General features: G+C 44.1%; 1 protein-coding gene across 1 annotated transcript in view; it reads right to left on the reverse strand.

Annotated features, from left to right (window-relative positions):
* LOC146811799 (uncharacterized) overlaps window positions 1–12,785 on the reverse strand; it is a 78,584-nt gene extending 65,799 nt beyond the window's left edge. The window contains exons 1-3 of the mRNA XM_085618793.1: window positions 12,626–12,785; window positions 10,519–10,618; window positions 15–122 (exon numbers count right to left, since the gene is read on the reverse strand). Coding sequence (XP_085474919.1) covers window positions 15–122; window positions 10,519–10,588 — 178 coding nt within the window. The 5' untranslated portion in view covers window positions 10,589–10,618; window positions 12,626–12,785. The remainder of the gene's footprint in view (window positions 1–14; window positions 123–10,518; window positions 10,619–12,625) is intronic.
* Window positions 12,786–13,180: the final 395 nt, after the last annotated feature.

The following is a 13,180-nucleotide window of genomic DNA, read 5'->3' on the forward strand; positions in this document are numbered from 1 at the left end:
TGGATCTTTCTTACCTGCTTGAAAGGCCACTGGTCTCCAAATGGACACGTCATCCTTTGCTCCACTATCTTTGTCATTCCAGATCGCCTCAAATTCGGTGGTGTAGGCATAGATCAGTTTATCTGCATCATAAAGAAAAGGGAATCTATCAGAAAGAGATTCTATAAACAGATTTCATCCACCAATCCACACATGCTCTAAAGGGTTCAATGCAGTGTTAACAAAAGTCTGCAATGTGTCACATTCTGCTGTCCAGAGTGGTTGTCCGCCACCCTTGGTGGACGCAGTCAGGAAATGGAAAAGAGAGAATTCAGTGACAATGTAAACCAACCTGCCCAGCAGGCCTATCCATTTGTCTATTTTGTTTCTCCATATCCTGCTTGTGGACAGAGGTAACCGTCCACCTAGTCCGGGGCAGTTCAACAGTGAATGGTACGGTGGAAATGATCCATGCTTCCCCTATGTACTGTATGAGAACACAAGTACAGTTAGGAATTGATATGAAATGCACCCCTTTGCTGTGACTATAGTAAAATGTCACAGGCTGATTACCATAATCAAGTAGCATCCATCTACATTTCCATAAGGTATTTTTCTAAAGGCTGTGACATCACAAAGATAATTGACTATTCTGTCAGATAGGTTCGAACAATGGGGCATGCTCACTGGAAAGGTGATAAGTGAAAATGCAAAGGTGAACATCTGGCAATTTTGTGCTGTAACAAAGGATATAGAAATCTGTCTTCTTGTTTGGAGCATGACACATTGGTTTTCCCGCTACCATTAACCTATAGGTGTATCACCTTTTGCGGGATTTTTTTTACTCAAAGTCAGATACCTGTAGAGTGGGGGCCCGGCGTTTTACCTTTTATATTTTCTTTAGAAAAGACAGGGTGCCAGGGTGAAAGTCCCTAGCAGCTGCTCTACGCGACTTATACGAGCTGTGAACATAAAGAGATCTGCAAAATCATTCCTGAGAAAAGGCCATAGAAAAGCTGAAGGTAAGGCGCAGCGTTTAGGTTAATGTTAGCCTTGGTGGAAGGGTTAGCGAAAGGGTAGAAGCACGGAGGGCTTGGTGAGGGTAAAGGCTACTAAGCTACCAGCTAGATTCAAGGTTGAGGGAAAGGCTTATAGTTAAATGTAGGTTCAGGGTTAGGTAAAGGAAAGACATAGGCGCCCTCATTACGAGTGGGCTGATATACTCTGGTATGTGTGGGAACTCGCGTATGGTCTGAATAAAGTGTTTGAGGACTGGAGACATGCTCTAATCACTGTGTGTCAAAGAGGTAGCTGGCATAAGCATGAGATATTGCAGAAAACTGTGAGAATAATACTCATAAAACCAGATTTCCACCAGGAGATCAGTTGATGACTGGAATGTGCGCGCAGTGGAAGTCAGCAGATGGGCTCATCAACCACATATATTGTAGGAAGAAGAATGGCTCTGCAGGTAACTCTTTCTGACAACGCTATCATTTCATCGACTACAAGACGAGGTCGTCTAGTGGCCCTCCATAGTAAATCTGTCTAGTCTGCCATGAGGGACAACTCTCAATTCATCCACTTCTTCGTCAACCACATGAATCACAGTACTTTCATGTTAATATCTTGTACTTATTAAAACAACAAGTTTAATTTGTCTAGTTAAGCCACCCTCACAGAATCACGAGGCTCTGGGCATGTAAGTCAGTGGCAATAAAGAACATAAGAGGGTCCCTGAAAACACTGAATATAAGGGGAGGAGAGCAGGGAACAAATCAAATAACAAGGAACCTCTCTTTAACGGTCAATTAATGCACATGGTAATGCATCCAATATCAAAAATACATTGTCCCACTGAGACATTGATTATTCATCTTTTATTTATCAAAATTTTCTTTTTTATATAAAATATAAATATTTACTTCCAACATTTATTTTGTACATAGTTTCAACAAAATTGGAGCCCCATGAGCATGGTATTGAAACATCTCAAAGCACAGTCAAACACCACAAGACACACAACACACAATCATACGGAGGACAATCATACCCAATAACATAAAAACAGAACACATTATTTCATAAAATAATTCATTTCATAAATAAATTGAAAAAAGAGAGAAAGCGTCCTGTAAGTCAGTGGCATCAGGATATTCTGTTTCTTCCGCTCTGCATAGTTTACAGCCAGCAGTAGTTATTAGATTTCTACAACCATGCTGTTGATACCTATATCTTTCTAAGATTTGTAGTCAAGACCTCTGGACGACCTGTGCTTTCAACAGCTTGATTGAGGACACTACAACTGGATGTGTTACAGCTTCTTAAAGATAAACCTCAACAAAAGTCTTTGTTTCTCATTGTCAACTCTGGAATAAGAATTTCTTGCCTTTCACTCTTGGAACCAGTCAGGGTCTAGCTGTAATGCTAAAGACCTTGAGAGTTTTCTATCACACCACACTGACTTAAGTTCCTTACATATCAGTTTTCTTTAAGGACTGATAGAATCATCTTAAGCCCCTCATGTGGGTTCTTCCATCTCTTGCCTTTTCACAGAGAATGCATTGGTGTCACTGAACTAGATTCTCTGGTGAGATGACTGCCCAAGTGCATCTATATGTCCTTCATCAAGTACACCATCATCACACACAGTAACTAAAAAATGCAGCCGTTTGGCATTCCCAAAACTCACATCCCACCAGCTCCTGACTTACCGCACTAGAAAGCACAATTCATTGTAGAAAGGACACTGGTCCTTCCTCAGGCAGGGTCTTCCTTTCCTAAGTTTTGACTCATGTTAAACTATTGTTGCAAGCATGCATACTAAGACACAAGCAATAAATAAGAATGCACCACACGTTTTGATTCTCCCAAGACCACCTCATTGTTGGACTGCTCAAGAGGAAGGCAACACTGGTTGTAATTTGTGACCAGTATTTTTCTGACCATTTAATAATTGTTTCAAATCATTGTAATAATACCTGATAAATATTACATATGTAGGTCACAAATTGTAACACTGTGACTGGAGATGATTTTTAATATTCCTTAGGGGACCTCTTCACTTCTGAAAATGCATCATTACCTCCTTCATAACTGGCTTTTGGAAGCAGTAGATTTATGTCTCCCTCTTTAATCTAAACGCACAAACAGATACCTGCCTCCTGCTCCCTGGTTTACGGATAGGCTAAAAGAGAAAAGTCCAAGTGTAAAGCACAGGAAAGGCGTTGGAGGGAACTCTACAATGGAGATACTAAACCGACATATAAAAAGGCTTTAAGTGCACCGCACAGACTTTTTCTTACAAAAAACCTTACAGTCACAAAAGTGCACTAAAACTCTTTTTAAAGTAGTAAAAGAACTATCCGGCACTGAAAAACTGATAAAGTCTCCTGCCCTTTCCCATAGTCAATGTGAAGAACTTGCTCTCTTCTTCATTGACAAAATTAAAAATATACACACAGGGCTACGAAGGACAAACACTCGATACTAAGTCAGAAGTAGCTGAATCATTCAATGCTAGAGAGGCCCTTGCTATATCTGATTCCATAAGAAATACTAGCTTTTCCTCCAAACTGAACACTTGGATCCCCATGGACTCTATCTTCTTTATTCACCTCCTTTCAAATATTAAATCTGGCTCCCGCTTGATCCCATACCTCCACATGTATTAGGGCAGTTGGATCCTCCATTCTAGTAATGAAAATGGAGCTCTTAAATGCCTCCTTAAAGGATGGAATAGTTCTCCACAGATGGAAACACGCTATGGTCCTCCTCCTCATAAAGAAAGCCAATTCTGATCCCTCCATTTCGTCTACCTTTCGCCCTATTTCACTGCTCCCCACTTTCTCAAAAATTTGGAGAGGCATATAAATGGTCCACTGGCCTCCTTCGTTGAAACCCAGAACTTTCTTCACACCTCCCAATCAGGTTTTAGAGCTGGATTCTCTACTGAATCCACACTGTTGGGGGTGACAGAAATGCTAAGGTACCGTCTAGATGAAGGCGAAACTGCAGGCACTCATTTTATTAGATCTCAGTGCCACTTCTGACACGGTATCCCATCATTCCGTGGAGAAAGCCTTACAGTCACTATGCTTGGACGGAATGGCTTTAGAATGGTTTTGTTCCTTTCTTAAGGCTCAGACCTTCCAGGTCTCCTCAGCAACGGCCTGTTCCAATTCTCATGCATCCCCTCATGGTCTGCCACAGGGTTCAGTGCTGAGTCCGCTGTTATTTAATATATACATCCGCCCTTTATCGGAAGTTGTTGAAAATGCAGGACTGTCTCTTTTTTCCTATTCTGATGACACACAGATTATCTTTTCTCTAGCCTCGTCACAAGGACGTAAGACCTCTGACCTTAACCTAGGATTGAGCAAAGTAGCCTCTTGGATGCAAAATAATGTGTTCAAATTAAATGGCGACAAGATGGAAGTTATGATCTTAGGCAAAAGACATGACCTCTGGGGACCACAACATCGGCCCCCCAAATTGGGATCTCTTCTCACGCTAGTGAACAGTGTTCGGAACCTGGATTTCATTATAGATGAACATCCATCGATGAAACAACAAGTGGCTAAGATTTCATCTACCTGTTTTGCAGTCTTGCGATGGTTGAAGAAGATTATATGGCTGATTTCTCTCTCAGCCCAGAGAACCATGGTCCAGGCTCTTGTTATTTCAAGACTGGATTGCGGCAATTTCCACTATCTGGGAGCAGATAAGTTGGCCATCCAGAGGCTGCAGATGGTGCAAAACGCAGCAGTGAGACTTTTTTTTCGACTGCCTAAGTTGTCCTCAGGCTCGGGGTGTCTGCAAGACTGGCTGACGGTGTCTAATAGGGTGAAATTTAAGGCTCTGTGTTATATGTTTAGAATTAAAACAGGTTTGGCCCCGAAACAGCTGCAGGATTTAATGCAGTGTTACCTTCCGTCTCACCCCCTGCACTCTGCTCAGCAAATTTGGTTTGTTGTTCCTAAAATCAGACGGGCCCGTACAAGAGGCCGGTCATTGGCTTACCTGGGACCGACCTTATGGAATTTCTTACCAGCCTCCTTGCGAGCTGAGACCTCTCTGATTGCCTTCCGCGAGGGTATGAAAACCTGGTTGTTCTTAAATTAGCTATTCTTCATACCTCTTCTCTCTTGCCTACCCTGCCTGGTGCCGAAAACACCTTCGGGGTAGCTGTGCACCCTACAAATTTTAAATAATAATAATAATTTGTGATGTCTGTAAAATTTCAATGTTTTGTGACTAGATTTTAGTGTCAAAATATTGATAGGTAGGATAATAATTCCATGTTTGAAAGGAATGCCTACAACACTCATTCAGATACTGAATTGGTATTCATTAAGGATCGTAGAAAATCTTTCCAATACCTAATACATACAAAAAGCATTTTAACGACCACAAATGCAGAATTGGATTATTTTTTGCCATTAAAGTGCTTAGTACATCTGGCCTCATGTGCTTTATAAAAATTAAATAATATTCAGAATGAGCAATTACAGAGCTGTATGCCCCTTTGTGTTCAGGCAGACTGAATAATTTTGGGCCACATGTGTCAAAGTATTTATCATTAGCAAACAGTGCGAAATCGCTAAATTTGCCTGTTTACAAATGCAAAATAGCCTTTCTGAATATATGAAAGGCTTTGGGATTCGCAATTTAGGTGATCACAATTTTTAGCGATTACCTAAATTGCGATTGCAAATAGTGAATTGCAATTCGCGATTCCCTAATGCTCATGTAAAAAGCTTTTCCTAAATGAAAACTGTGCATTTAGGAATCGATATTACCATTGATTTTTATTCAATGGTAAACGTGTAATTTTAGAAAATGCAAAAAAAACATTTTCCAAAATGCCATGTGGCACACACATGCCCCTAGGTTATGTGTGTACCTTATATGTGCACCTTTTTTGGGGGGGGGGGCACTTCAGGTGGGTCTGAAGCCCCAGTACACCCTTGCATTTGCATGACCTAATTTGTGATCACAAAATATTTGATCGCAGTTTAGGTAATGCAAAGCCATTCGCACCTATGGGCCTTGAGGCCTATAGGAACAAATGGAGTGGCAATTACAAATAGCGATTCCCTAATTGCGTTTGCGATTTTTAAGAAATTGCTATTAGGGGATTCCATTTGGCAGAATGATGAGCAACATATGACAACTGACACTTTCATTGGTTGCTATGAATTGCTGAGGGCATTAGCCATCTACAGGACTTTCTGCTTTGTGGCCACTTCAGACATAATAAAGAGCATTTTGTTTGCACATGCTTACAAAAATGGAGATACCTTCCGCTTCCAAACTGCTTGAGGAGCCCACCTGGGTATGACTCCTTTTGGTCTACCAATACTTTCAGAACTGAACTTATGAGACCAGCACAAGAGACTCTCAGTTTCCTCTGCAGTACCCTGATGGGTGAGATATTCTTCAAACCCAGAGAGGACATGCTGCACTACTGTTGACAAGACAGACTTTCTGAATCATGTTATACCATAATCTGAAGACACTGTGTCTGCTCTGCTCCTCATACTTAGCAAGGGCCGGGCCTTCAGAAGGGCAGCATCTTTTAAACACTGCTCTAATAGCATGCAATGGTCTTGTTTGAACTCAGTATGACTTAATCCCAATTCCCTCTTGCAGGAGATGTTGGCAAACTGTCTCTGACACAACACATGTCATCCAGCCCAATCCAGAGTAAAGGCTCTATTCTAACTGGGCTTGGTCTATTATGAGGGGTTCAATGATGTAGCAAACTCCATTCGTCTGCTCTATGACATGCCAAAAAATACCAGACTGGAGAACAACTGGAGCAGATAGATTTCCATGTCTCTGGCAGTAACAAAAATCTGTCAGCTCTGGAGATGAATGTCAGCAGTTGTCTACACATTGTGTCTGGTTGAATTAATAGATGATGATATCTCTTTAAAGGCTGATACCTAAGCTAAATAACCTACTCTGAATGTTTGAATGAATCTGGGGTACTTTCTTCTGAATAGAGCTGGTCTTTGGTATAAATATATAGTGGGCTATGTTGGGGCTGTGTGCCCCACACACTGGGCTCTGGGCACTTGAGCTTGATCAGCTCATTTATGCTTTCCTTCTCCTCGCCTTCTACACCCTCTTTCTTTGTTTCTATTTTCTCTCCTTGCGCACTCCTTTTCATTCCCTTTCCAGGTCTCGGCTAGACAGCGCATGTGCTTTCTCTTCAAGGCATTTTGTTTACAGTTGGTAGCCCACCCATAGGCTACTAACTGTTTACCATTTTCTAGCTACAATGTCACTCTCATATCCTTCGTTGGAGTTTGTCTTGGCAGGCATGTGTCATGCCGCTTCATGTGTTTAGCTCTCCCTTAGAGCATGGACCAAGTACTTTTGTTCACCCACTGCTCCCATTTTTGGAGCTACTTTTTAAATTGTGTTTACACACTCCATACGAGTGCTTGGGGTTTCACTCACTCCTTTCTCACCCCCTGCTCCTTTCACCATTCATGCCTTTTCTGTCTCACCACCCGCCCCCTTTAAATGTGTTTAAACACTCTTTAATTTCCATTCCTATTTTTTACAAAAACAAACAAGCAAATGGCAATCACTCCTTCCATACCCTCCTATGTTTAGCAGGCAGAACGTGAGTCACAGAAAAATTGTACAGAACAGTATATAAAGCCCTAATCTGATTTTTTTTAAAGTGAGAGTGATTTTAAAAACTAGGGCCCACTGCCCATGTACTCTGCCCTGTCTGCTGTAAACTTTCAAACTTATCTTTGCTATTGCAAAACCACAATTAAAAAGGAGGAAGCAGCTTAAATCAGTAATTAGAGTCCATGGCAATATGGGCATACAAATAAACCATGGAACGGCTTGCCCTGCTGCATTGCAGTTACACCTATATACAGTGAAACTAAGGGTCTGATAACGATGGCGGACGGACTTCTGTCCGTCCGTCCCGGGGATGGGGACCGCCTGCCTATAAGGCGGAGGTACCACATATGTAAATACAATCCATCGTCACCACGACGGGCGCAAAAGGCATTTATTCCATTGCGGCGGGTGTTGCTGGCTACAGCACCTGCTGGGATGGAAATAAGACAGGTTTTGCTTTTCCCTGCACTACGTGGCAAGCACCACGCAATGCCTGCCACATGGTGCAGGGAACTGTAGTGGTGCACCATAGGTGCCCCGCAAGTGCAAAAACAAACTACCCCTGCACAAGGGGGGCCCACAACGAGCCCCCAAAGGCCATCCCCACCAGCCTTTCCATGGCTGGTGAACGGCCATGGAAAGAATGGTGGGGAGCCCTTCGTATACGTGGCAGTCGATGTTTCCGACTGCCATGGATCCGCCCGCCATCATAATACGGTGGGCGGAAAATGGCCTCACGATGGCAGTGAACCCTCCACCGATAGCCTGTCAGTGGCGGGTTCACCGCCATCATAATGACCTCCTAAATTTGTCAATTTTGCAGTTGTTTACCTGGAACAAAACAAATGTCCTGCAAAGACAAAACAAATCACAAAGTAAATCTGTTCTATTAACAAAATACCTACATTTAAAACAGTTCCCAAGCATTTGAAACTGGATAGTTGGGTTTTTCCTACAATGGGCATAATGGGTCCAGGGCTGGAAAAGTCATTTTTTTTCACTTTTCAAAACAAATTGCCTTCACAGCTATTGATAACAAATAGGAACAGCGCACTGCATCATAATAATGCTGCCTCATCCGCTTCATTGCATTACTGCTCCACCATCTCTATGGCACTGCTTCTACCCTTTCCTCCATGTGCTACTGCACCTCTTCTTCAAAGCATCACACTCCAATCTACCCTACTCCACCCTTCTTCAATCCACACCAATCTACCACGATCTATGCCACCCAAACTATCCCAATTTACCCCACTCCAATCTACCCCACTCAAACTAACTTACTCCAGTCAACCCCATTTACTCCACCCAATCTATCCCACTCCAATCTACCTTTTCAACCCCACTCCAATCTACCCCAATCTACCCCACTCCAATCTACCCCAATCTGTCCCAATGTACAACACCCATTTCCCCATAATCTACCCATCCCAGTCTACCCAATCTACCCACCCCATGCTAAAACGCTCCAATCTGCCCCACCCACATCTTCCCCAATCTGCCCCAATGTACTACACCCATTTTACCACAATCTACCCATTCCAGTCTACCCCAATCTATCCACCCCATGCTAACAAGCTCCAATCTGCCCCACCCAAATCTATCCCAACCTACCCCACCCTAATCTACACCAATCTATCATGCTTCAATCTATTCACCCCAATCTACCACAATCTACTGCTCCCCAGTCTACCCCACCCCAATCGACCACACCCAACCTACCTCAATCTACACTTCAATCTACCCAACCCCAGCCTACCCCATCTACACCATTCTAGTCTACCCCACTCCAATCTACCCATCTACCCCACTCCAGTCTACCCCATCTACCCCACTCCAATCAACTCCAATGTACCTCGCTCCAATCCAATCTACACCAGTCTATACCACTCCAATCTACCCAACTCCAATTGAATCCACTATCTCCTCAACCTAGCCTGCCTCAACCCAATCTACCCCACTCCAATGTACCCTCTTCAATGTAACCCAATCTACCCCACTCCGTTCTACCACAATATACTCCTCCATACCCCACTCCAATTTACCCATCTCTACACCACTCCAATCTACCCAATTCTAATGTACCCTAATCTACCCCACTCAAATCTACCCACTTCATTCTACCCCAATCTGACCGAATCTACCACACTCCAATCTACCCAAATCTAGGTCACTTCGTTCTACCAAACCCCACTAACTTTTAGCTAGGTTGAACACCAGTCACACTGGTGTACAACATGGCTAAAACACATTGCCAATAGCTCTAGGCAAGACCTTTTGGCTTTGCCAATGCTTGGTTAGTGTCTTGTTTACAACATGCTCTGTTATTCCAGCTGTTATCCCTCTTGATCCCCCCCCCCCCACCCACAACTATGTGCCAGGTAGCTGGGTTGTTTTTCCTTGGTGAATTACTAAACTTCCAATGTTCTATTGATTATCTTCAAAAGGAGGCATAAATGTGGTGCAATGAGCAGAAATACTTGTATTTCTCTGTGTTTTTTTGCTTTCTATGTGTGGTGCATTCAGCGGCCCACATACGAGGAGCAAAACTCCACTGAGGATTGTTTTTGTGCAGGAAGGTGCCCCCTCCTGCACAGCAACAATAATCCCTGCAACACAGGCACTCTTGCACCATGGAGCAAGGGTGTCTGCATTGGCGCACACCTGCTGTTTTGAGAGCACAGGGGTGCACCGTATTCTTGTAAATACAGCGCATCCCAGTGTTTTTTAAATGACGCAGGTCGGTGCAGAAAAATTGCTTGCTGGCTTCCGCTCCCTCTCTTGTCACTCGTTCACTGTAAGTTTGTCTTTCACCCTGTACAGCGGTCCGATGCATTTAGGTTTGGTTTGTGCTATACATACACCGCATACATACATACATCTTACCTGAGCTGGATGCTGGGTGAGTGTAAAGGATGCAGAGGACCACCAGGGGCAGCACAGAGGAGCCCCTCATACTGACCAGCGGGTTGCTCTGAAGACCGGTCTAGAAAAGAAAGAATGGATTTAAAGGGAATTCGTAAAGAAAAAAAGAAACTGTAGAGCGCATCTGTCTAATGCTGATGTACGAAAGAACCACCTCAAAGTGGACGGAATGGGTATACGAATTCATTGTCATTCAAAGTCACACGCCACATTAGGCCTTTATTAATAGCTGTGGGAGGTTACATTTTCAATGTAGCTTAAAATTAAACGATGCGAAGGTATTTCATTACTATGTGATGCATCAAGACGGGCACAAAGAGAAAGAATGAACCAGGGAGGCAGAGAGGAAGACAAAGAAAGATTCAGGTCCGCAGTCACAAAGGCAAAGAGGGAAAAGTTAGACATTTGTTCCCATAGGATTACCCATACATTTCGGGGCACATTCTGGAAATCTATGACAGTAATTGTTTTCCAGGTGTACCCCCTAACTTCAGGCATCTTCCTCAACAGCCTAAGGACCTCATGCATTAAGCTGCTCAAAAATAAGAACTCTCTATAATCCAGCAGACCCAGGCAGCTGCCCACTGATCTCCGTTCGGCAGTTCCTTGGAAATCTGATTGAAAGAGCTCCCTGGCTAAAAAGAAGAAAAGTGCGAGTGAAGTTGTCTGTTTGCATCTTATCCAGCAGTCTGTCTTCTGGAAAGCAAAGACTGACTGAGACAGGCACCACATAGTTTTATGTCCCCATACTAATCTGTGAGAGAGAAAAGATCTTTAGCGAGGGAACAGAGGGAGAGATTTTGTCACAGTTTTCATTTTGGAGTGTGAAAAAATGCTTGCACTAGCTCACTCATTTATTCACCCTATTCAGTTACTCATTCATCCAGGCGTCCATCTACTTGCTTACCCATGTTCATTCATCTATCTATCAATCCTACCATGTGCTACACATCTCACTTTGGACGAACACCTTCTAGACTTTTCCTGCACTACTGCAGGGTGCAGTTGGCATACACATTGATTCATTTTCATGCTCACTCACTCAGATATATTCCCACAAATACACACACACTCACCTGCCAAGCAATGGAGATGCACTTTCACTTCCCAAGCCCGTTCAAATGATCAGGCCTGGCTAACGGCCTGATTACGAGTTTGGCGGTCCCGAGACTGCCATTGGTGGCTGTCCAACCGCCACACACTCAGCGGTCCGACCGCCATATTAAAAGATTTTCAGATTGCTGTCAGAAAGACTGCCGGCAAACCGCAGACACTGCCAGCCAGCTGCAGACCGCCATTGCAGCAGTGGGGGTGAAGCAGCAGTCATAGGATGCTACAGAGGACTGTAGCTCCCTGTCCATATTATGAGTTGGCTTTTCAAGAGCCGACCCTGGAGGTCGAGCCGCATGCTTTGAATCAGCAGAATTGAAGGACCCTATAATGCCCACCTACCCATCACCCATAAAATGTCGCCTTGGTGTGTCCTCTGTGGTAAGCCCCGGATCATCATCCCAGAATACCCACTGATACGTCCGCCCCTCTGGTAAAACTCTCTCTTCTGTACGCAGCAGTCACCCACAGAATGCTCCTCTGCTGTACTCTCTCGGGCCTCTCTACACCATCACCCTTAGAAGGCCAGCTTCGTGCCCTGGCTGGAATCCACAGATCCACTAGCCACTGAATGTCCACATGGAATGCCTGCTCTGGAATGCACTGGCGCATCACTTCTAGTATTGCCACGTCTGTGTGCCTTCTCTGCTCTACTATCGATCAGCAGCCTTAGAAAGACCCTCGTGGTTACCTTATCTCGTCTTCACTGGGCCATCACCCATATGATGCCTCGCTGCTGTACCCTGTCTGGTCTCGATGGGACCAACACCCCTAGAATACCCCTAAGGCATGTTCTTTCTGGTCTGCACTGGACACTCGACCGTACAATGTCCCCCTGGTTTGCACTCAACCATCACCCACTGGTGTGTCCTCCCTGGACTCCACGGGGCCATCACCCTTAGAATAACCCTCTGGTAGTGCCCCCTCTCTAGTGCACATGCCTCTGCTGGATACTCACGCCTGTCACTCACGCCTGTCACCGGAGATCAGGTAGAACCTGCCCACTTTCGTCTGTCTCTGCTGAGGTGCAGTGCTGCTGTAGAGGTGGGAGACTGGAGCAGAGTCTAGACGCGCCTGCACTCAGGGACGCAGGGCACCAGCTCTCAGCTCAGCACCAGCGGCAGCGCACTATTTATGGGGAGCGCTGAAGCGGCAAAATGCAGAAATTCCTGTTTTGGCACTTTGATTCTAATCTCGTGTCTCTTCTTGGGAACAGGGTGCGGCCATCGGTGCAGACACAGCATTATGGATTGACCGCCTCCAGTGTCACACAAATTTTATGTTTAAACTATTTGCCTAGAGGCTGACTTCCTTTGTGGTGCCTGAGTTCATGACAGACACCTAATCAGTCAGTCAGTCAATACTTTATTTCGGCTAAGTAGCCATAAAAGCCAAGTGTAACAATAATAAAACATTTACATACAAAGTCATGATATACAATTACATACAATAGACAGAAGGTGATTTTATCTCCATGATTAAGCAATACCAGTTAAGATATAAATAAGAATAT

Source organism: Triturus cristatus, chromosome 7, assembly GCF_964204655.1.
Source record: "Triturus cristatus chromosome 7, aTriCri1.1, whole genome shotgun sequence".
In the NCBI taxonomy this organism is placed as follows: Eukaryota; Metazoa; Chordata; class Amphibia; order Caudata; family Salamandridae; genus Triturus; species Triturus cristatus.